The sequence below is a fragment of the Phalaenopsis equestris genome, unplaced genomic scaffold (assembly GCF_001263595.1).
Source record: "Phalaenopsis equestris unplaced genomic scaffold, ASM126359v1 Scaffold206200, whole genome shotgun sequence".
In the NCBI taxonomy this organism is placed as follows: domain Eukaryota; kingdom Viridiplantae; phylum Streptophyta; class Magnoliopsida; order Asparagales; family Orchidaceae; genus Phalaenopsis; species Phalaenopsis equestris.
In genome coordinates, this window is record NW_018225623.1 from 79661 (window position 1) to 104909 (window position 25249).

Below are 25249 nucleotides of genomic sequence, written 5' to 3' on the forward strand. Positions count from 1 at the left end.
TAGTTAAGTGTAAATAAATAGGTTCTTGTCTAAACCAAGTCGCCCAGGTTCATTGGATTGTCAAATCACTTTATCTCTTTATAATTATCCCTTGCAACTCTTGGTTCTACAATTAAAATTTGAGTTTACTTTTGTATTTTGTTTGTTTAATATAATACAGTTAAATACGAGAATTACATATACCTATAAAAACTATGAATTCTATATAATATGAGAAAAGGGGTAATGCCAACATTTATCTATAGGCGACACATTCAAAACTAATTTTTTTTCAAACAGAACAATTGGACGCAAGGTTCTAAACAGCAGATTATCCATGGTAACTTTTGAACTTAGATTTCATACAGTCATAGCTTGTCCCAAACATGCCTTTAGATATGTTATTACTCTCTAATCCAAAGCTTGATTCAAATCCACTTTTATCACAGTATAAGGGCGGTTGAATATTTGTTTATTAAATTATATCAACCACCTTCTCTTGTCTTTCATAAATAAATTCTTTTTTTTATTTCCGTACTCTTTCTTAATAAGCAAGCAACTCATCCCATACGTTCGAATGTACTTTCTTACACTTGACAACATTACTCCTTTTTTATGTATTAAAAGGACCAATTAAGTGGTCCATGGTTCGAGATATGCTCCCATTTATCTCCCTAGCACAAGAAATACATATATGACAAAGTGTTCGATTCAATTTTTAATTTTGTATATTTCCAAGTTAAATCTTTCCTCTTTCCATTTGAATTAACCATACCTAAGTTGCTTTTTTCAAACACAAACAAATTATTAATTACAATTTATATATTTTAAACTCATTCAAATATCATATGAATTAGATGAATAAAAAAAAATAATATAAGATATTCACTTGCAAGCTAGTGGTGGGTTTGATCAAATGGTGGGTTTCGTGAGGCGGGATCGACAATGCCCACGGTATCTTACATCCTTGCTCTCGAATAAAATTGATTTTTTTTTCTAAAGATCTAATGAATTAAATATACCTACTATCTTGATATGAAGTTCTCACTCACATGTATTCTCCGCACACGCAGGCATGCGCGCGCGCGCGCGCATGCATATATATATATATATATATATATAGAAAATCCCAAGGGCTAATATATTAAAAAAAAAAAGAAAAGGTAAAGATATGTTGTATGAGATGGCACAAAAAGGCACCCTACCCACACGGTATACAACACACACAAAAGTCTCAAAAAAGGAAATACATGTATGCCCAAAAAACCAAAACTGCGAGATCGCAGAATCAAGTTGATAGGGAACGACCCACTTTAGTCCTACCTTTGTCTCTAGTTCTAGGAACGGAACCAACTAACAAATTATTGTGTTTTATCTCATTACTCGAAGTAATCAATGTACAATTCATTAAGTTCCTAAGCTCGAGTAGGCCATTCTTCTTCCTTCTGGATGTGTAAACATGTCATTCCTCATCAGAATATTAGCTCATATGATCAGTGTATTGGCTGACAGATTGCTGAGCATGTATAATCTGACGAGCCTCTTGCGCCTGACTAACAATTAAAACTTGTTCGGTCTGATGAGGTGGTAGAGCCGCAATAAAAAGATTGTCACCCGTTGAAGCAATGGTAGGTTCTAGGATATGTGAAGTATGAATTATCTCCTCTGCACCTGAGGCTTCTTGAAGATGAGAAGCTTCAAAGTTCTCCTGATTATCTGACCGGACATTATCCTTTGTAGGTAACGTTCCTTCAGTATGGTCTTCATAAAGGTTTGAAGCTGTATGTTGCCCAGCTAAACCATCCAGCAATACGTCAATCGCCGAAACAGAAACAGTATTGTCATGGGGGATCTTCGGTTGTTGGAATGAGAGCTAATAGCGTTTCAACCAAAGTTTTAATAGCCTGTGGATTGCCCTCAGGGGTGGAGGAGGGAGAGGTGTGAGTTGGGGTAGAAGGCCCATTAACATCTTTACTCTGAGGTTTTAAATGAGGGTGCAAATGATGACATTTAGAGTGAGAGTGTCCAAACATACGGCAGTGAGTGCAGTAAAGTGGGAACTGTTCGAGTTCCACCCACTGCCAAAAACCCTGGTGCTGTGAGCCAATCCAAATTTCCCCCGGAAAATGTAGAGTAATGTCATGTTCAATCAAAACTCTGACTTCAGAAGGCCGACTCAGATTAATTGTAAGAATATTAGTTTTGAGGGGTTTACCATAAACCATAGCTAAGGAGTAGAGAAGCTCATGATTAAAGAGATGGAATTTCAGACCCGGGAAGCGTAGCCATACAAGAATGGTAGAGGTTCGGTGTGAGGGTCAAAATTGACTATCTATTTTAAAACTTTCATCACACATTTATCAATTTGAATGAGTCTTCTCGCAAACAAATGGGCATAGTCTTCTTCATATGATAATTGTATAAGAATATGTCTACCGTCCAGTTTACCAACCTACCATCCTCCTTTCAGTCGCAATTGCTCAAAATCTTTTCAACTTAGCTCGAGTTTGGGTTTCCATAGAGGAACTTACCAACTAAAATCAGCCAGCAGGATGAAGCTAAGGGGGAGATCTCGTCCTCAGAGAGAAAGATTGCAGGCTTACCATTTTTACGGGACGTTTTTTTGAGAAATCAGGTGTCAACGCTCAGCGCTAAGGTCTCGTGGTATCGCTGCGGGAACTTACACGAAATAGGGACGCGAGCGGGATTATCACCGGCAAGAGCGGTAGCGTAAGAACGGAGCTCCGAGGCCATCTTGACATGCAAGGAGTGCACGCAAGAAACCCTGCGGCCAGATTCAGCAAACAACGCAAATAGTACTGCGTCAAGAAGAAAGGAAGACGAAGCCGAAGGAGGAAGGACGAAGTGCGAAAAACAGCTACACCCGGCTCGTAACAGTGACGAGAGACTTACGGCGACAGGAGGAGGAAGACGATGAAGCTGAAGCTGAAGGAATCAAAACTGGCGTGAGACTCTTCATCGTCGGGCACGCAAAACAAGTGACGCGTAAAACTGAAGGAATCAAAGAAGCAGGGAATATATATTGACGCATGAAACCGCCAACGCCATATATATTTGACTATATATATTAGCCCTTTTTTGGTCAGGAAATTCATCGATAACAACATATTATATTGGCAAAGCTAAGATTTATGTGAAGTACTCATGTGATTCCAGAGAATACGGCAATAATTCAATGTTATATTCACAAACAACGGCCTCTAATTATTAAGAATAGAATTTATCACATTTGATTCAAATTCTTATAATATAAAGAGAATTATGATTATAAAGGTTTTCTTTTATTATGAATGAAAAGGGCATTTACATACACACCACCCAATTCCCATGTAAATACATAGCTAACATCTGGACTTTACTTTTTTACATTTATACCACCCAAAGTTTTTATAGAAAATTAATATAATCTTGAAATAAATTCAAGGTTAGAATAAAATCATGAATTAAATGAATGATGATTAATATTCAACTAAAATATAATCTATTCAAAAATCAGGGCATTTAAATATCACATGCATATTTACAGACATACCACCCTTCTAATAACGGGTTTTTACATACATACCACCCTTCAATTTACACAAGATGATACGAATTGAGTGGTATGTATGAAAATCTTCCTATTAAAGGAATTATTTTAGTTCATTAATTCACGTCTTGATAACACGACGATTGAAATTTGTCGAATTAAAACCAAAAAATATGTGGCATTTACATACATAACACCATTCTCCGATGTCAAAGCCCTCGAGTCCTCACAAATGATTGAAATGCATACTGCAGTCGAAGCGTTTGTCATCTGCATCTACGGTGGAACCTTCTGTCGATGCGATCAAAGGTTCTACCACCATGGCCGAAGGACGAAGTGTCTACAACAAGTGTCTCCTACAATCAAAGCTTCTACTCTCTGCGTCAAAAGTCGAAGGTTGAAGCTTGAAGGTACTCCTAGTCTAATTTACTCCAGTGGCTTGATCCATCGAACAGAAGACTAAAATATAAGGTTTAATTTTCCTCGCACGTTAACTAGATCGAGTCGGTCCTTTAATCGAGCTTTGAAGGGCGACTCAATGCAAACCGTGTGCTTCGCACAGCTGAACTGCAATACAGTGGAGTGACGTAGGCGACGCCCATTACGCTTCACGCCGCATGCGGAGCGTGATTACATACACGCTTTTAAAAACATTGATCATGAGTAGCACTTAGATTTCATTTTCCTCCCTAGGATTGATAATCTAGGAAACTAGATATTAACCATGTTATGTAATTAATTTAATCTTGTGGAATAGTGATGTTTAACTTTCTACACTTGATTTCCTTTCAATCTGACTAGTTAATCTATTAAAAGTTATGGTGGTCCATGAGTTTAGAAATAAAACTTAGTAGAAAAATTAAGTTAAAGCATACTCTCTTAGGAGAAAAGGAATATTGTTGCTAGGATAGTGTAATCACAAAGGGAGACATGGAGTCCTGAGAATTTTTGCATGTTTTAGGAAACTAAATTGTAATATAAAATCCCAAGGGTTTTTATGATCTTGAAAATGGCTAAGGATAAAACATGCTCCTGATTGTCACTAATAACTGAATCACTTGGTTAAATCTAATTTTCTTAGGTCAGTTCAGGGGAGAATATTTCACTTGAAAGAAAACTCTACGTTTTCTACTTAGGATTCTATTTCTTTGCAAATATTAGGATTAGTCACTTTCAAACTCCCAAAATTTTAACTCTTCAAACTAAACTTAAGACTAGTAAACTAGAATATTTACCCATTGTGGAAATTAACAAGTTCGATACACGGACTCAAATCTATATATTACTTGAGGAATACATATATTTACATGGTTGACATGTGTTTCACAGCATCGCGACATCATCTATCTAATCATAAAAAATAATCATAGTGGGAAAGTAAAAAAAACCATAATGGTGAAACCAACTTCAAAAGGGTAAGAAAAATAAATAAATAGTGAATTTACATTCACGCTTAAAATATTTTCTAACAATAGAAGAAAGACTTGCAAAAACCTATTTGTTTTAAGCATGAAATGCATGGAAATCACCCTTTCAAGTGCTAACTTCTTGAAAAATCTTCGGACAGGAATGTTGACAATCTCATCTCAAGAATAAATCTAAATTAGATGGATAAACATGCATTTTTGAGTTTCAGCATAAAGAAGCAATAAATTTGAAAATAAATGATATTTCAAGCCTTGCACTAAATCTTATTTAATAGAATAGAACAACAAATGGCTTGTATAAATAAAAAAACTATAAATCAGGATTAGATAAACCTACATTTGGATCATCTCCAAAGCCATACATCATGTGCTGCACTGCATAAAAAGAAAACACAAAAGAATAAAGTAATTAATTTATTTAAAAAAAAAAAGATATTAACAATTAAAACAAAACATATATATCTGAAAACATTTGCAGCTAATTGAGAAGCATCTGAAAATAGCTAGTAATCTTCATGTAACATGCCAAGATCCATGCTTAAGAGAGGAAATGATTGAAAGATCAATGGGCTTTCCCCATATGGCACTAAAAGATATATACTTGGCGAAATGCTAGAAAAGCCAGAGATGACTAGAAGAAGAGATGCAGAAGAAAAACTTCAAATCAAGGTAAAATGGTCTGATGTGAAGCATCAAATGCACTGTCATCGTAAGAAACATGGGCTAGCTTGTATTGTTATTTTATATTTGAGTAACTTCAAGAAATGCTTTCACTAATGCACATCAAATCATGCTAAATACTCTGAAGGGAAGGAGAAAAAGTTATATGAATCATATCATATGTAGATATTTCTGGCTTCAAGAGAAATGTTGCAATTGCAACTGGCCTAATATGACCTTAGAATAAGGAATACCATCAATTACTTCCATGAAATTCACATTTCCATTGACGATAGGTCCTTATTCCAAGTCTAAAGCTTGAAGTGAACTTTTGCGATTTCACCTGGCCTACTATGTCATTTATTATATGCTTCGGTGTGTAACTTCTGGGTGGATTTTGGTTTTATTATTTGTACCGAAATTTGGAATTGGTTAATGGTTATATCTTAGGACTTTGAGTGGTGGAGACTTGGAATTATCGTTAGAAGTTTTGAATTGTTGTTGGGCTTTTTCTTTGCCAATTGGGGCAGTTTCTCGTCTTTTAGGTTTTTGCGTAATTTGTTTTTGAAGCATGGGATTTCCAGGATAGGCATAAGCTGCTTCGGGTTTATGGCACTATAGATCATGTGGTCACAAGCAAACAACCAGTGGGAGGGCGAATTTATGTGCAAGCTATTTAAAGTTAAAAGCTATATTATAGCTTTGCTTAGGAGTGAAACCCTAACCTATGTTTTTCTAAATCATAATAGTATTCAAGGTTAAGGTTGAGTCATCATGTCAACTACAATTAAGATTTTAATAGGATCAGTCAGAAAATTTTAATTAATGATGAAACTTAAATAGAATTTGATAAACCACGGTTCTAATCCATGACAACATGATAATCGTAAAGTTCAAAATTACATTCCAACATTTAATGAGAGATATGATCTTAGAAAATTTCAAGGTGCATCAAAGTATTTAGAACACATCTCTAAATCCTATCATTAATTTGATTTCGAAGAAATTTTTTGAACCAAATTTAGGGAGACGTGCTCAATTATTTTGGTAAAGTGTTTCTAGTAAAATAATATCACCATGAATAAGCTCGAAACATACGCTAAATGAGAAATATTTAAAATTTGATGAATGACGGGATGAAATGCATAATCAATTCCAGAGTTGTAAACAAAATCGCTCCAGCACGTTTAAATATTATATAAATTTTACAAGCCATGTAGCTACATAAGATTTAACTTTGGACGATTTTCCTATCACTACTTTATTCATTCAAGGTCTTATGTGAGCACATAAGAATGAACAAGGGTATAATTTACCAAAAATACTATCAAAGGCTTTGAGTTTCAACATTAAGCACTGAGGCAAATTATGGGCATTATAACGAGATGGCTTCCCTTGGACTATTTTGCAATCACAAATTATTTCATTGAAACTCTTATGCACAAATCTAAGAATGAACAAAACTATAATTCACCAAATGTACTATCAAAAGTTTTATCTAAATATTTAAGCATCAAATGAAATTACAGGTATATAGTAGAAATGTTGCAATAGTGTTCATTCCCAAGGAAAATTTAAAAATAACTCATCTAAAGACAATTGAAAATGCCCCAATGCAAGAATCATGAATAGTTGAATTTAATTTTATTGAAGAAACAGTAGTTCACAAATATTCATTAGAGGATGTTTTAAATGAGCAAAATTGATTTGTAAATAAAATATGAATCTAAATCTGATAATTATGAATTTAAATCTGCATCTGCAATCGATCATCCAATCGAGCATAAGATCATATCTGAATATGAATTCTAATCAAAACTGAACCTTTATCTATATGATGAAAAAGCAATCAGATATGATGTAGTTAATTAATTATATCCGTAAATCTAGAAAAGCAAGTTTGGATGAATTATCTGTTAATATTATTCCAATGTTAGATAATCAGACCGGAGATGACTTCATTTGTTCATGGTTTAATAGCATATTAATTCATAAAAAGAGCCTCATGGCAAGGACAAAGTGAAGTTAATATTTCAAGCGTTTGTTAAAAACAGTAGCATCAAAAGTAACCTAAAAATTAAAATTTTTATCTAGTTTGTCAACTCTAAAAGTGCATAATTCATCACAACTAATTTTAAGCCATTTAGATTACTTTTCTTCGGAGAGGTCATATATCCATAAACATCATAATTATGTGATTTGTTTGCCTGGAATTGCATTAGCATTTCTTCTCTTGGATCTAATTACAAGCTATTATTAGTTGTTTGTAGAATGCATGTTAGTACTTTAGCCAGTTTATTACTTCTCTCATATCAAATTAGTTATATGCATAGTCATTAGCACAGCCTATGCATGACTTGCATGAGGATAGTTACAAAAAACAAGCTAATAATTAAGACAACTGCATGCTTAAGTTGATGTGAACATGAGGCAAATGGATTTTTAAGTTTGGCAATAACATCTTGATGCCTTGGGAATCTTCAATAAATTGAATGCACTCAAGGCAAAATCATTTAAATTTTGCACAAATTTATTTTTTTAAAATATTATATCAATATAGTTTGTTGCTTGATCTTACTACATAAACTTACAATTAATTCCTTGAAATTTTAACTGTTCCTAGTTAGTCTACATTCTATCATAAATCTATTTTGTACCACACTTGGATTAATAAAGCATATAATTATTTTTGAATTACAATGATTTCTTTTATGCCACGACAGTTTTGAGCTAATTTGCCAAATTTTACCACAAAATTTTGATCTTGAAATGATTTCTGAGGCTATTCAAAATGATGAAAGGATGCCCACTATATTGATGGAGGATTCCAGTGATGGCGTGTGCATTGGCATGATAGATTTGCATGTGATGATTTATTGATTATTTTGCAGGAAACATAAGAAATTTAAGGTCATATTTGTTTTATGAATATCCAAAGCTCAATTCAAAGGACTCAAAGTTTTTTCAAGTCGAGCTGATTAATGTGGAACTATTGGCTGACGGATTTTGGCTTTATTAATTGTAATGGAATTTGGTGGTGCTTATTGACTTCATCTTAGAGACTTTATGCAGTGGAATCAAAGTATTATCCATGGTTGTTCGAAATTTTTGTTGCCTTTCGCCTCTAATTGGGGTAGATATGCCTCATTCTTCATGAAATTTATTTCTATATCATACGACATTTAAGGATTGTATGATCAGGTGCATCAATGAATGGGATTAAATTGAGAGTAGTGTGCATCTAAACATTTCTTTTAAATTTATGTTTCAAAGTTATTTAAGTTTGGAGCACTTACATGCATACCACACAATTCTTATATATTTACATATCTATATCTAACACCTAAAAATTGATATTTACATGCATAACACCCAAATCTTTCACATCACATCAAAAATACCACTATTAATAACTTTTTATAAGTGAAATTCACCTTCTCATGCATAAATTCACCTTCTCATGCATAGGTTTTATAACACCAAAGTTTTATAAATGTAAATATCAAACTTTAGGCGTTAGATATGCAGATACATAATAATTAGGTGGCATGTACGTAAATTTCGCTTTACGTTTATAGTAAATTTTCTTATTGAGAGCTAAAACCATTCATCTAAATCTATTATCATAATGAAAAAATAGTTTTTCGACATAATATTTGGTATTAAATCAAGTCTTTCATAGGTAAACTTATTGTGTCCAGATTTTCATTTCTGCATTCTCTATGTAAACCTGCTAATTGAATATTTTTTTAAATGCCAGATGAATTCAATTTTGCTTTAAATTATGTGGATGTGCTTTCAAATATAAATGAAGTCACTCCAATTTTTTCAAATTAAATTCAAACTTGATCGATGCTCAAAAAAATTGCATGGTTCCTCCCATTCATATATAATTTATGCACTTTACTTCTAAGATTTTGGCCATATAATTGTCAATCACATACAAAATCTTTTGTTTGAGAATTAAATTTTCATTAACTTAATGTCTTCTACAACCTTTCTTTATAAAACCTTCTCAAATTCCCATTGGTTAAATATCAAAGAATAGTCAGAAATTTACAGTATAAACTTTAATTTCCACTTATCTTCCATTAGCGCCATTACCGTCCATAGAAATCACTAATAGCAAGGATGAACACATGAAAACATACATGAGGACAATCACCTTCGTCTACAAGAACAATGAAAGGATAGTACCCTCTTCCATTAATAAGCCTATCCATAATTCTAAATTAGCTTGGACACCATTGAAAATTGAGTCAGCAGTAATTTTACACAAGAATCCAGCACAAAGATCGTGAAAGGAATTGTCTATTAAACATAACGCACGCACCATACAACAAAAAGATTGAGCTTTCCGGGGGATGAGTTTCCAGCAAAGCTTGAGATGTAAGCCGAGTAGTAGCTACTTCATCAAAGGTTTCCACAGCAGTGATATCCCCATTACCACAAGAAACTTTCTTAAAGCTTTGAAAAATTTTATGTCATCCTGAGGCACAATGAATGCCCACATGAAAATATCTTTAGAAAGGTTAAAGTTGAACCTCTTACTTTTGATGATCATGTTGAATTTAGTACTACCAATATTTTCATATCTATCACCCAAACCAAATAACATAAAGGCCCATGATATAAAAAAAAGTAGAACATATAAGAGCAAAAATACAATAGCTCAAAGTTCCAACAACTATAAGGGTTTAAATAAAAATATATAAGAAAATTTACAAACAAATGAAAAATGTACTTTGAATATCCTAGGCAGGCATGATCTAGGCTATGTGACGATGATGATGGTTGTGATTCCCTACATGAACACTCTCAGCCTCAAAAAATTCAACTCTAACAAATGAAGGATTTGATAGCCCACAAGTAAATCAATACATAATTCCACTTCCTCAATTGCCTACTAAGAGTCCTCAAGAGGTGAGAGATCTTTCCATCGAGCTAAGAAATGTTGATGTTCACCGTCAATAATGGAAATAATTTGGTCATCAAAAATCCACTCAGATTCACCGTCAATAATTGTAATAAATTGGTCATCAAAAATCCACTCAGAATTTGAAAACATAGTGGCTGGTAAGCAAGGACATCAGTGTGAGAATAGATGCATGGGTAGTCACCAATAACTTAGGAGATGAAGAAAGTGGAGTTGACAGAAACGTAGGGGAGAGAAGCGAAGTGTTGCCAGTAGCTTCTCAAGACGGAGTTAATCTAGCTACAATGAATATCCAAAGTTACATCTAACCCCTAGGCATTGTCAATTATTACCCATGCAATCTTGTATGGTCCAAATTTTCATGTTGGTAGCTCCTTAGAGTTCTTGTAAGAAATCTCTCTAGTCAACTTTTAATAAAAACTTTCTCCCCCCGCCCACCCCCCCTTAATAAATATCTTATATGAATCACCATCAAATTTATATTTTCATTGGCTATTACCATCCTGCTTGAGTTTTGGCCAAAAGAAATAGTTTATTAATCTAAAAATGGTGGATGCTCCACCTGAATGCTACTAGTCAATGAGAAAGTCATAAAATAAGGAATCGAGTATACAAAGATGAGTACCTACAAAAGAGACACCAAATTTGACAATCAAAATGTTGATTGATTCTTACGAAGATAATGATGCATAAATATAATTAATCAAAAAATATGATAGTCGAAAATTATTATCAAATTTGATCAACTAAACACTCATAGTGTGTCCAACTTAGAGCATTAATTGCCTTGTTCTCAACACAAACCTTGTGTTTGAGAACGTAAGTGTACTCTTGAAGAAAATATACCCACTTAACATGACACAAGTTTAGTTTATGTTAAGAGCCTAAATACATAAAATTTATATGTTCCTTATAGAGCATGAACTCTTGTAATAAGAGAAGTGTTGGCATAGGCACAAAGCTAGAAAATCTTTCGCATGCCTCATTTAGCATCTTGCTTAAGTAAGTTATTGCATGTTCTTGGTTAAATACTCCACCAATACCTATAGCTAACATGCCATAATATATCTCAAAGAATGCATTGAAGCGGGGCAATTTCAAATATAGGTTCACTAGCTAAATGCTTTTTGGTACATTCCAAAGTCTAAAAAGCAATAGGGTCCACCTAAACTCACCGCTCTCAATGAAAAAAATGATTGGAGCTCTAACATGATGAATGTTTTGACAAATCTCCCGTAAAATATGGTCAACCCGTGGAAACTACACATCATGAATAGAGGTTGGCATAAGCCAATTATTAATTTCTCAAATCTTCTTAGTATTAACTAATATCTTTGTTGGAAGCTACATAGCCTATGAAAATCACGAAAAAAATCATAAAGTTGGACTTCGTGTGAATATATAGTTTTTCATGACAAAGGGCCAACAAAACCAAGTGATTAATGTGATCAACATGAATCTTAATAAAAATCAAAATATTATCAAAATTGACAACAAAAAAATAACAATAAAGGGTTGAATCACGCGTCATGAAACACGTGAATAAAGTCAAGTTATTAGGCCAAAAAGCATAACCACTCAATCATAGAGGCTATCATTCATATCAAAAGTTATCTTCCACTCATCAGTTTCACGCATTTTAATTTAGAGTACATATTTTGTAATCCAATCATCATGATAAGCATGTCATCTAATCAAGAGATAAAAAATTATTATCAATATATTATTTTAACATCCTTTTTTTTTTTTTTTAACCGGAGGAGAAACAAAAAAAAATCAAAAAGAAGAAGAAACGAGAAGTTGGGCAACGGAGAGTCGAAGGAGGAGGAAGCGAGCAATAGGAAAACCAAACATATGGGAGAGGAAATGAAGGGGTCCGGACTTCGAAGGGGGGAATTCGCCCCATAAATCGCGTGAGAGATGGGAATGCGATCAGAGAGCAGAGGAGGGAAAAGGAGTTACGTATCTTCTTACCCGAAGCAACCACACGGTGACCTCCTGCACTGTGCTTGAGGGAAGAAGAAGATCACAACATTGCTACGTCGAGTTGGGAAGTCGACAGGGAGGGAGTGAACGCCAGGGTCCCCGTGTCGTGCGAAGGCAGAGAAGACGACAAACGACTAGTGTGAAGGAAGAAGACCGGGCTGATTTTGGGAGGGAGGGAGGAGTTCGTTGCTCTGTGAAGGAAGACGTGTCGAGAAGATGGGTAGTTTCGAGGAGAAGTGGGAGGAAGAGGCAACCTGTGGAAGGAGCTCTTCTGCGACCGGAGTCTAATCGCGTGTAGTGGAATCTCGACCAAGCCCTAGCATGCAGGTGAAGGAATAATGAAGTTGAGCATGCGAAGGAAAAGAAGCAATAGAGCAAAAAAAAGAGGAGAGAAGAAGCTAGTGTGCGAAGGAAGATGAAATTTCTGCAGGTGTTGAGCCGGGCCGAGCTTTTGGTAAAGTAAGAATTATAAGTTTTGTATTTTAATATTATATATTTGGTTTATATATATATGTAATACCAATAAATCAAATAATAATAATAATAATATGAAAGATTTATTTGAAATATGAAAATAAATTTTATAATTACTTATTAAAATCTGAGTGAAAATTTTTGGATATTGAATAAAATCATAAATGTTGATTTAGTTGAAATTTTGATAGTCAAATTAAAGTAACATGAATACTTAAAATAAAGCTTCAAATCCCCAATTAAAGTTACATAAGTAATTAAGAGATTGATAAAGCATAATTCATGATATTCTTAAGGTCATATTCTCACGATATCGTAAGCAGCTAACTATTTGAGGCATAGATTAAACGTGTTTGAAACAAGTCATACAACTTTAGGGTGAGTACTCGTACTTTTAAAATATGGTAATATTTTATTTTTTCTCAATCATTTTACAGTTAATGATACTTGCACAAGTTTTATTTTGATTGATTTATTCTTTTATTTATTGGTCACATTGTTATGAAAGTAAATGTTTGTAGTTATTTACTATCATGTCATGGTCATTGTTATATATATAGTATATTGAATTGAATGTGATGAGCACAAGAATCATATGTTCATGTTGGTTGTTTGTATGTGCGTGACTGACTATGATGGAGTCACCCCTTGATGGCACTAGTGGGGTACACTAAGGTACACGTGCACGTATATGAAAAAAGATATTTATATTGATGTGTCTTAATTGACATAATTTTGAGATGGTGCTCCTATGATGGTTGTACAGATATAAAAGAATATTGGTATGTTATTGATATAATAAGATTCATTGAATAATATGTTAAATGTTTCTATTGATTTATTAATAATTTAACTAGCATGCATATTATTTTTTTTTCCTTCACATTTTTGTACTTTAAAAGTATGGGAGAGGGTAATTGAACATAGGTTAAGCCGTATTACTAAGATTTCTCATAATCAATTTGGATTTATGTCGGGCGGGTCTACTATGGAAGCTATACATTTATTGAGAGGATTGATGGAGAAGTTCAGAGATAATAAGGAGGATCTATATTTGATTTTTATTGATTTAGAAAAAGCTTATGATAGAGATATCCTTTGGAGAGTTCTTAAGAATAAAGGTGTTGATATTCAATTCATTAAAGATATATATACTAGAGCTGTTACTTGTGTTCGAACTGATGGAAGATTGACCATATATTTTCCTAGTTCTGTTGGATTACATCAGGGATCGGCTTTAAGCCCATATCTTTTTGCTTTTGTTATGGATGGTCTTACTGGACATTTACACGAGGACGAGGACCTTAAACATATTTATACTAGAGCTGTTACTTGCGTTCGAACTGAAGGAAGATTGACCATATATTTTCCTATTTCTGTTGGATTGCATCGGGGATCGACTTTAAGCCCATATCTTTTTGCTTTAGTTATGGATGGTCTTACTGGACATTTACACGAGGATGTACCTTGGTGTATGCTTTTGCTAATGATATCCTTTTTCGTGGATAAGACAAGAGAAAAAAACCCAGGAAAAACTTGAATTATGGATGTCTACATTGGAGTCTAAATGCCTTCGGTTGAGTAGAACTAAAACTGAATACATTGAATGTAATTTTAGTAGAATTAACTTCAGTGACAGAAGTGTAACTTTGGGTGATCAAATTATTAAAAAGTGTGAACGATTTAGATATCTGAGGTCTGTTGTTCAAAACGATGGTGATATAGATGAGGATGTTAATAGTAGAATTCAAGTTGGTTGGTTGAAGTGGAGGAATGTTTCGGGCCTTTTGTGTGATAAAAAAAAGTACCACTTAGACTGAAAGGAAAATTTTATAAGATGATGGTGAGACCTGCAATGCTCTAAGGCGTTGAATGTTGGTCTTTAAAAGAGAAGCATAATCCTAAGTTAAGTGTTGTCGAGATGAGAATGATTAGGTGGATGAGTGCTTTACACTTAGAGACAAAATACGAAATGAATATCTCCGTGATAGGGTTGGTGTAGCTCCAGTGACGAACAAAATTAGAGAAAGTCTTCTTAGATGGTTTGTTCACATTAAATGTCGACCATCTGATGATAAAATTAGGAGAGTAGATGTTTTAGATTTGACTTATGTTAAGAATGGCAGAGATAAACCTAGGAAGACTTGGGCTTATTGTATAAAAAATGATCTTAATTTATTAGAACAAAGTGAAAATATGACACTAAATAGAACGTAATGGAGAAAAGGGATTCATGTAGCTAACCCCACGTAGTGGGATTAAAGCTTTGTTGTTGTTGCATTGTTGTAGTTCAAGAGTATGAGTATCCACTGTTTGTTTAGCTCACTATTGTTCTAAACTTATTTTTCTGTTTTAATTAGTTGATTAAAAGATGAGCGAAAAAAGAAAAAACACTTATATAAGATGTGGAAAACTACTTACAAGGTAAATTTAAATATATTGTTTTAATTAATTGGATTTGTGGTTCTTTCATCTGTTAATAACAAGTTATAGAATATGAATATCGAAATTTTTTTCACACAACCCGACCGTTTGTACCCTGCTTGGTTAATTACAAAACTCGGGTCGAGTTGTGAAAATTATAATAATGTTAAACAATCAATGCACATGTATCATGTTCCACCCTTCTTAAGAGTAGGAAGATCCAAAATAGCACAAGAGAACATACTCCCACAAATAAAACCCTTATATGATTCATCATTGACCTCAATCTTTAGCTTGGTATGTTAAGTGGTTCCACTCAATAATAGGGTAGATTACAAAAGGTTGGTTTATGCATTAAATATATGGCAAGTTTGATACCAGTTATAAAATGGTAGTTCATTAACGAATTCCTCAAGACACACCTTGAAACTAAAAATAATAGTTGATTAATCTCTGATGTGAGGGTAGTGCATTCATGAAAAATATCAAAGAGGATTCTAATATAATGAAAGTATAGATAACATTATCAATGATAATGTGCTCAAGCTTAGGGATGCCAACTCATGTTTAAGGGTTGCATTAAGGTCTAAACCAAAAAAATGGCCCAACATAAATACAATAAATCCCAACCAGACTTATTTATCACATGGGTCAAAATCCCAACATAAACAATATTTTAAGTTGTAACGAATAAATGTTAACCCAAACCAAATGAATATGATTATTTAATTTGGACATAACTCTAAAAAAATAATAATAATTTATAATTTCATATGAGTTTGTCAACAAATAAATAATATTCTAAATTAAGGTTTTTTTGGATTGAGCCACCCAACTCAAGAAAATCTGAGATCTACCTATTTTTTTTTTCAAATCACTTAAGCCATCCCGATTCCAATCAAAACAGTACATGAATTAACCCAAATATATCTTTTTCAAGTCAAGATTTCATTTTGATTCCATCATTGACAACATTACTTAAGCTCTAAATGACTAAATTAAAAGGAAATTTTTAAGAGAAAATGACTCCTTCGATTTTACAGTTAAAACATACTTAGTGCCCGTTTGGGGCAGCTTATAGGGTGCGGCCGCGTTTTGAAAACGCCGCCACCCCATTTGAACATCGCGTTCGGTCTAAATTTTTTGTGTCGCTGCTTTTTTTTATCGCGATTTCCTTCATGGTTTCGCAAGTTGGACGCCCTCTGCGTCCCGCGTATGATTTTTGCGATTAAGAAAGAATCTCTGTGCTGCCCCTTCGCATATCTCGCTCGTCGCCTCGCCTCGCTCCCTCGCAGCCCTTGGAGAATCGTAAATCAGCTCGCCCCCACGCCCTCACCCTTGGAGAATCTGCGCTCCTTCAAGGAGAATCGCACGCCTCACCCAGGAGATTGGCGCCCTTTCCAGGAGAATCGCACGCCTCGCCCGGCACCCTTCGGCTCGCCGATCCACCTCTCCTTCGCTGAGATCGGTGCAAGAATACCCGATATCCCTCTTCTTCCTTCCTGCGAGCCCCAGCATTTTAATTTTCCTTTCTGATTCGTAATGTATGGCTTTTTCTTTTTAACTCCTCTCCCATAGACAAACTTTCTCCATCACCTCTCCCTCTCTCTCTTCTTCTTCTTCTCCCTTTCCTAAACAGCATTCGTGGATGGGGAAATTGAGGTTATTGGCGATATGGGCGGTGGTACTAGTCCAGCTGAGCATTGATTTGGGAATCGTCGAATCCCTCCTGCGAACTCCAAAGAGAAGCAGGAAGATGGAACAGAGGTTGTTCGTTAACATGACTCTCGTCAGTCAATTTTCTTCCATTGGGGCAGGCAAGTCTTCTACCTCTATCAATGAAGAAAGCTGTGGAATTACAAAGTTGTATTTTTTATTATTAATTATGTCGGGGAGGAAGAAATTAGAACTTAGAAGAGATTGTCAATATTAAACTTTTGCGTAGATCAATCAATTACAGTTTGGAATTGTTTAAGAAGCAAATGGTGCTAGAATTAAGGGAACAAATAGGGGCAGAATTGTCATTTATCCAACAACAGCTCCTAGTAAGCTGTTCTGAATAAGCTGTCTCAAACAGCAAGCCAGCTTATTCTGATAATCTGCAGATTATCAGATTATCAGAATAATATGCTTATCATATCACAGCAGATTATAAATAATCAACAGCTGCCCCAAACAGACCCTTAGTCAAATTCAAAATAACACTTTTGCCTCCAAATTTAAAGACGAGTTAGATGCCTTAAGTGAGCGATGTTGAAATCATTTAGCCATGGCATACCTACAAGTATATGTAACATTTATGGGGAGGGCATCACACTATATACGATAGAAATAATGGTGTATTTTAGCAGAAAAAAAAGCACCTTTGGGTAATAAAGATGTTGATCATGTCAAGCCAACCAACCTCATACTGTGGATGGCATTCACATATGAACTTCATTCTAGCCAGGGCAATAATTATCATTATCATTTCTTAAATGATTTATCTTAACTTTGGAAGTGTGGAATATATTGGTAAATTTTCAACTGGTGTTAGTTTTATGCATTAGCTAGAAGACAATATACCAGGATGATGTGTAGGTCATCCGGCATGATCCATCCAGGCGTGAGCCATATGAATTACGCTTGACATTATCAATCTCTAAGTCTTCCGGCTAATGGATCAGTGGTATCCAAATGGATACTCCTATGCGATCAATTGCTTGCTTAGTTACCAATCTGCCTTAAATGAAGCAATTGAAGCCAGAGGCTCCACATACGAATTTTTCCTTGGGAGAGAATGTCAATTGGGCTTAGGAGATAAACTTAATGAATTTGCATTGTAGAATGGGCTTCAGATATTGCTCAAAATGTTCACTAGAATGTCTACTCAAGAGTATCAAAAGCTAATCATGAAATGTTAGACTAAGATACCTCTACATAAAAAACTCTTTCGCTCATCCCAAGATTCAACATGTGATTTGCCATATACTTGAAGTTATGGCCCTAAGTTAACTCAGTGGGTCTTGGCATAGCCAATGAGCTTTGTGCAAGCAATCCTAACTTAATGATTCTCACACATCAAAATAGTGGTCTATCTCTATAAGCAAATAAAAAAAAATCTTTTAAGCGCAAATGAATATCAAAAGTAAAAGGGATCAACCTCAACCTTTCTTGCGATACCACCAACCGAGTCACATTCAACGAGCTTCTAGATGGCATAGAATTAGTCAAAGCTCCTCATAATGATAAGGATATTACTCCCATGAAAGGGGTTGATGGGGATATCCATCAAGCCTACCAAAAGGTTTGTTAGCTCAATTATGAAGTCAAAATGGAATCTCATCCATATTATGTTATTCAAAAGCCATTTATAAGGAAAACTCAATTCCTTTGTAACCTTGGTGAGGGTGAAGGGAGATGTGTATTAGGATTAATGGGTGGGTTCATTTAACTATACTCAAGTAAGGTGCCTTGAATTAGAGTATCTCATGGAAGATTAATTAAGGTTATTTTAAATAGCATCCAACCTAAAGACAAATTGGCAGACTTGTCAATCAAAAATTTTTTTGTTAAAAATTCTAGGTAAGATCATTTAATTCTAATAAATAAAGTAAAATATTATAATATATGTGGTCATGTGTTGGACCTTCAAACAAAAGACCACTCCAAGTAATTATAAAATATGTGGAGTAAAGTGCATGATTTGTAATAGCTCCTTAGAATTTGCAAATTTGGTACACAACCAATAGGAATAAATAAAAAGTTCTAAAGAAAGGTTGTAGAAAATATCGAACTAAATGAAAACAGGCAACTTAAACATAAGATTAAGATGTAAAATAACAATGATATGGCCAAAATAATTCTTTTTTTGCAAAAAAACAACAAAATAAAAATTATGCTATTTTTATGGGCACCAAATGAGTTTGGATAAACTTGAAAAAAAGGAGTGGCTTGACATATTATTAAAATCACATCTACAAAATTTCAATATAAAATAAATTAGTTTATTATTTTAAAAATTAAATAAAAATATAATGTGACAAAAAATGGAACAATAAAAAATCAATACACAAAAAAAGTTTTTCCAATGAACAACTTACTCAAGTATAAAATATGATGTTGAACAAAACTTTAGATTCACTACGATAATAAATGAAGCGGACTAAATTTAAATCATCACAAGAAAATTCAATTTAAGCTTAAATAAAAAAAATATTAAATCTAAAATAAATCACTTAGAAGCGTTGTGGAACCTCAAATTTAAGCTTGATTTAATAAAATACTTGCAAAGAATAATCAAGATGGATCATTATGAAATATAAAGAGAATTGCAAATAAAAGTCTTAATATTAATTGATAGTTTCTTCAACCTAGCTAACTACTTGGACAATAATATATTTGATTCTAAGAAAAGGAAAATAAATATATTTCAATAAAAATGTTACTAAACGATAAGAAGATTGTTACAACTTAAGAAAATAAAATCATTCAATCCTAGGAAGTACTATGCCAATTATTAATTCCACCACATTCACTCCGGAAGCATTTCATTTCGGCAATGAACGATGCACAAAGTGTTGAAACTCGGTCTTTCATTTTGTTATTTATAATAAAAACGATTTGCATTGTAAAAATACCTTATTTATAAGAATAAGAGTGAGAGACAAAAAGATAATTAAATAAATACCCAAATCTGCCACCAAACTTATGCGAACCACCACTTTTACATCTAGAACCAAACCTAATAGCATAAAGATCCAACATGAACCATAACAAAAGAAATGATCCAACATATATAAACCACAAATAACATAAAACTCAAAGATCTCACAATCACAAGAATTCAAAATAAAAATACAAAAAAAATAAAATAAAATAAAAATATCCAAACCCAAGGAAGATAAGAGTTATTTACCGTGTACATAATATATATATGGCGTCGGTGGAGGGCAGCTCTGCTAAGTTTTGCCCGATGGCAATTCCCGGCATTGAATCCTTCGGCTTTCAATCCATTGATTTTGTTGTGCTTGGCGACGAAGGTCTTCTCGTTCGCTACGACGAAGGGCTTCTCCTTCGGCAAAATCGTTTCAGCCCGACGACGAAGGGCTTTGGCTCCTCTGTTCCATCGTCTTCGAGCTTCGTCGAGGCTCCGCCTTCTGCGGTTCGTGCTTTCTGGGCAACTGTTGTCCGTCATCGTAGGCCTCGTCGAGCTGCGGCTGTTCCGCGGCTTCGATTTTTGCGGCTTCGCCCCAACCGTCTTCGACTCGACATTTTTTGCCCTCTACTCGACTTGGCAGGGCTTTTCCCTGCTGTAATGGAGCTCCCTTCTTCTGCAGTTGAACCTGGCAAAACCTCATTTGTCCACGTGGTGGGTAATCCTCAGATGGAGTCGGCAGTTGTCTTCCCCTCAAGTTATAAGGAGTATCATGATGGTATAGGTGACAGCCTCTTTATTAAGAATGCAAGTAGTAAAAGTGGGAAAACAACATTTTTTTTTTCTCTAAGTTAGAAATTTTAACCCTGAATGAGAAATTCAAGTTCGCTCTAATTGGAAAATTTCAGTGAGGGCACCCGCCTATTGAAGTTATCAGGAAAAGTTTTGATGCTCTCAAACTAGCGAGAAAGTGAAAAGTGAGGCTTATAGATGGAAGACATGTGTTAATTCAATTAACCGTAGTTGAAGACTACAGTCAGATTTTCTCCAAAAAATATCTTAACATTGCAGGCAAATCAATGAAGTTACTCAAGCAGTCTCCTAATTTTGTCCTCAATCATGAATCTCCTACTATACCGGTATGTTTTAGTCTAGCTGGTCTCAAGCTGCACTTTTTTCATCATCAGGTTCTTTACTCTATTGGGGTCATACTTGGGAACCCTATGAAGCTAGATCTACCCACTTTCAACCTGACCAGACCTTCTAGGGTCAAAATACTTGTGGAAAGAGATATTACTTTACTTGATGTTACTGAAGTCTGGTTGGGCATAACTCACAATGGACATTGGCAACAAATCGTCATGGAGCATAGAACTCCTTATTGTTCTCGTTGTAAAATGTTTGGGCATACCCTTGATAAATGTCATAAGTTTCATTCTAATTTGAAATCTAAAAATCAAGTGAATAAGGATGGATCTAACCCCACTGCTTTGGACATATTTGTTCCACTTCGAGAGAAAACTACCACATGACAGGATTTGGTGTCTGACTTAATTGCCCCTGTGGACCCCCCTAAAAATAATGTATTTGCGAATGATATGAGGTTAGATGGCTCTGAGCAACCTACACTTTCAAACCCTATTGAAAACAGCACTAAAGGATCCCTACCTACATGGACTGATAATCATGAGAACCTTGCAGCTTCTCATCTTCAAGAAGTATCAGGGTAGAGGCAATAACTCATATCTCACATACACTAAAACCTATTGTGAGTACAACTGTTAGCAATCTTTCTACTACAGCACTACCACCTCATCCGAATGAGCAACAATCTTCGGATGAGGAATGGCAGGTCTACACTTACAGAAGGAAGAAGAAGAATGGAGATCTACTTGAGTTAAGGAATCTTACTTTGGTTACTTCGGGCAATGGTACATACCTCACCAATTTATTAGTCGGTTCCCTTCCGAGAATGAGAGGCAGAGGCAGAACTAAATTAGGTCGTCCCGATTGATCTTATAGTACTATCTATTTTGGGGTTTTGTTTTTTTTTTGTGTTGTATCGTGTGGTTGGGTACCTATTTGGGCTCATTCATACAAACTATCTGTACCCTTTTCTTTTTAATATATTTTCCCTTGGGCTTCTAAATATATATAAGGATATGTGTTTGTTAATCCATTTCACATAAATTTATGTATGGTCGACATTTAATCACTTTAGAACTTGAATTTATTTAATCATTAGGCTTCACTAGAATTCAATCAATGCTTGACTCGAAATTGATCATTTAAGGCTCAAACCAAAATTAAAATTATTGATTTCTAGTTGAAAGGAGTTTGTTTGAATTCAACACAATATCAATCCTATCCTCAGCACCATAGATAGCATTAAATAAACAATGATAAATAACGAAAGAGAGAAAAGTAGAAAAATATAATAGAATAGTCTACCATGGAGCTTTTTTTTAATGAAATCTATTAAATTCATCATTAAGGGTGCTATTTATTTGTATGAAATAGTGCTAGAAGAAGACAGAAAAAAAAAAACATGATGGAGGCATGTTTGGGTGTAGTATTAGGATTCCTTCATAGTGACCAAAAGCTCACTAACTCCAACCAGTAAAACAACCTCTCAATTAAAGCTAGAAGATGAGTTCATGAATCAAAAACTCCCTCAATCCTGCAATCGTTGGGAGCCTCAAGTAGTAGTTGCAAATTATGCTAACTTCTTTATGCAAAAGAATTGAAATATTCAAAATTCAATCATTTATTACCATAGCAAGATAAGTCCAACATATAAGAAAGTGCCTTTGAATTTTAATCTAAAAAAAATGTGTCTATGAAACTCACAATCCTTCTGAAACATTCCACGCTTGCGCTTCAAAGAAGTCTCTGATAGCTGAGATGAACCTGCCTTTGGCTTTGCAGCCTGCCCTGATGATGAATTGTGCATTACCTAGAAAAAAAGAAAAAACATGGAATGTAAAAGCTATATCAAGCAAATTTAATGACATTTAAGTACATACTAAAAATAATAATCCTAGCACAATGAGACCAACAAAAAGAAAGTTACATATGATAACCAGGGTAATGAATAAACCAAGCCCAAATTTATGCTTAGAACATATATACAACAAAATTCATTAAAATTAATCCATACCTAAGCGCATCTTAAAATGTCTAAGAATCACTATAAGGAATCATAAATCTTTAAATTTATACTTAATACAATCACAACTTTTGTCAGACGAGGATTTATTATTAATTTTCATGTTTTTCATCGATTATTAACATAGTTAGATGTACACAGAATTAATAAGAAAACTTAGAAGATAAGAGCACTACAACAGTAAACTATTTCTTATATCGTTGAATAATAATTTAATCTTTGCATCCAGTTAAGTTGGGAATATTGAACCAATACAATAAAATTATATTTAAGAGCCTAATTAGGCAATGAAAGTGACTTTCACTTTTAGATTAGTTAGAGCTTATTATCCAATTCTAAATCAATTATGTATGCATGGCTACATGCTAAAAATCTAATGGTTATTAGTTGTTCCAACTAACAACCATCCAAATTTTAGCACATTGCCTTTAAATATCAAGCCCAAGTACACATCTATAGTCAATTCTAATCAAGTTCATCACGCACAAATAACAAACAACTTTATCTTTGATACTAAATTCATGTGAAATCTCTTGAATAAATATAGCTAGAGATATTTCATATATAAGAATTTATTCAAGAAAAATAAACTCCAATCAATGTTAATTCCAACTAGATAGCCACTAGTTATTCATAATATAACTATTAAGCTTTCCCATCTCAAATTATCTTTGTTTAATCCTACTCATTTATAATTTATACAAAGTATCCCTTCAGCATAAGCTCGCAACATAAAAACGACTAAAAGGGAACGCATGATACTTATATGGGCTACTAATACGAGTCATTGTAAATGATGAATTTATAAAATTTCAAGATACATTCAATAGATTTCCTATAAATATTAGCTGAATAAAATCCTTTATTCCTCCTTTAACTAAGACTGAATCTCAATTTTTTTTTCTAACCCAATACCCAACTTCTCCAAGGTTTGAAACACAAAAGAAAAAAATCTAAAGTTGGGCTTACCTTTCAGCAGAAAAATACTAGGAAGTAAAAAACCTAGACTTCTTTCTCCTCCGCTACAAACTCGTGCTTGCCGTCAAAACACCTTGGATCCTAATCTTTAAGTGCGGAAAAAACCTTGAAGTTCTCTGCCGCACCTAACCTCAAGTACGATGACGCCCGCAAGCCCTCTCCTTGTCTCGTGCTGGATTTCGTGTACATGCTCGCCCCTTCCCAACCTAGGGTCCGCTCTCCTGCTCCGCTCGACCTACGGAATTCGCCCCGCGAAACCGACTGGCGCTGGCTACCGGTTCAGTTTTCGGATGATTACGTTGAAAGCAGTAAGTTCATTGCTATTTATATAATTAGCACCCAATGAATTTTTTGAACGGCACACGAGCCATGATCAAACTACGGGGAATTTGATAAAAATGAAAAATATCTGAAATTGTTGACATAAATTAGAAAAATCATTCCATACGAATACTGCATGTAGAGATGTATACGGTGTCCGATCACACTGTCGATCAAGGTAAAGATGTATTTCGGTGGGTCCACTTTTTTAAAAAAAAAAAAAATTTTGGATCAGACGGTGGAGATCGGTAATTGACGATATAGATCGGACACCGCATGCATCTCTACATGCAGTGTCCGTATGGAATAAATTTTTCCATAAATTATGATATTTGAATGAGAATTTGGAAGAAAAATGAAAGATGGTGTTGGATTTATAAATAGCAATGATGGGAGTGCTATTTGTAATTACTAGGCTATTTAATTGCATAATTACATAGAAAATAATTTATAAATATCTTATACGTATCAATAATATTAATTTTTCTTTTAAATATTATAATTATCTAACCCAATTTTCATTTTTTAATTTAAATATGCATATTTGTGAGATATTACCCTTATTTTGATTGTAAAAATCAGGGTTCTTCCTTGAATAATTAACATTGACTATTTTTATGGCATGGAACACGATTTGTTACTTTAGTCACATGCTTGCTTATTCATAAGTAGTATTGAAGTCTTACAAAATTATATATATATATATATA

The 25249-nt window shown here is 34.1% G+C and overlaps 1 protein-coding gene across 1 annotated transcript in view; it reads right to left on the reverse strand.

Moving 5' to 3' along the window:
• The window catches only part of LOC110036424 (transcription initiation factor TFIID subunit 13), a 66831-nt gene extending 42305 nt beyond the window's left edge, over window positions 1-24526 (reverse strand). The window contains exons 1-3 of the mRNA XM_020740865.1: window positions 24211-24526; window positions 22923-23028; window positions 5294-5331 (exon numbers count right to left, since the gene is read on the reverse strand). Of these exons, the coding sequence (XP_020596524.1) occupies window positions 5294-5331; window positions 22923-23025 (141 nt within the window). The 5' untranslated portion in view covers window positions 23026-23028; window positions 24211-24526. The remainder of the gene's footprint in view (window positions 1-5293; window positions 5332-22922; window positions 23029-24210) is intronic.
• Window positions 24527-25249: the final 723 nt, after the last annotated feature.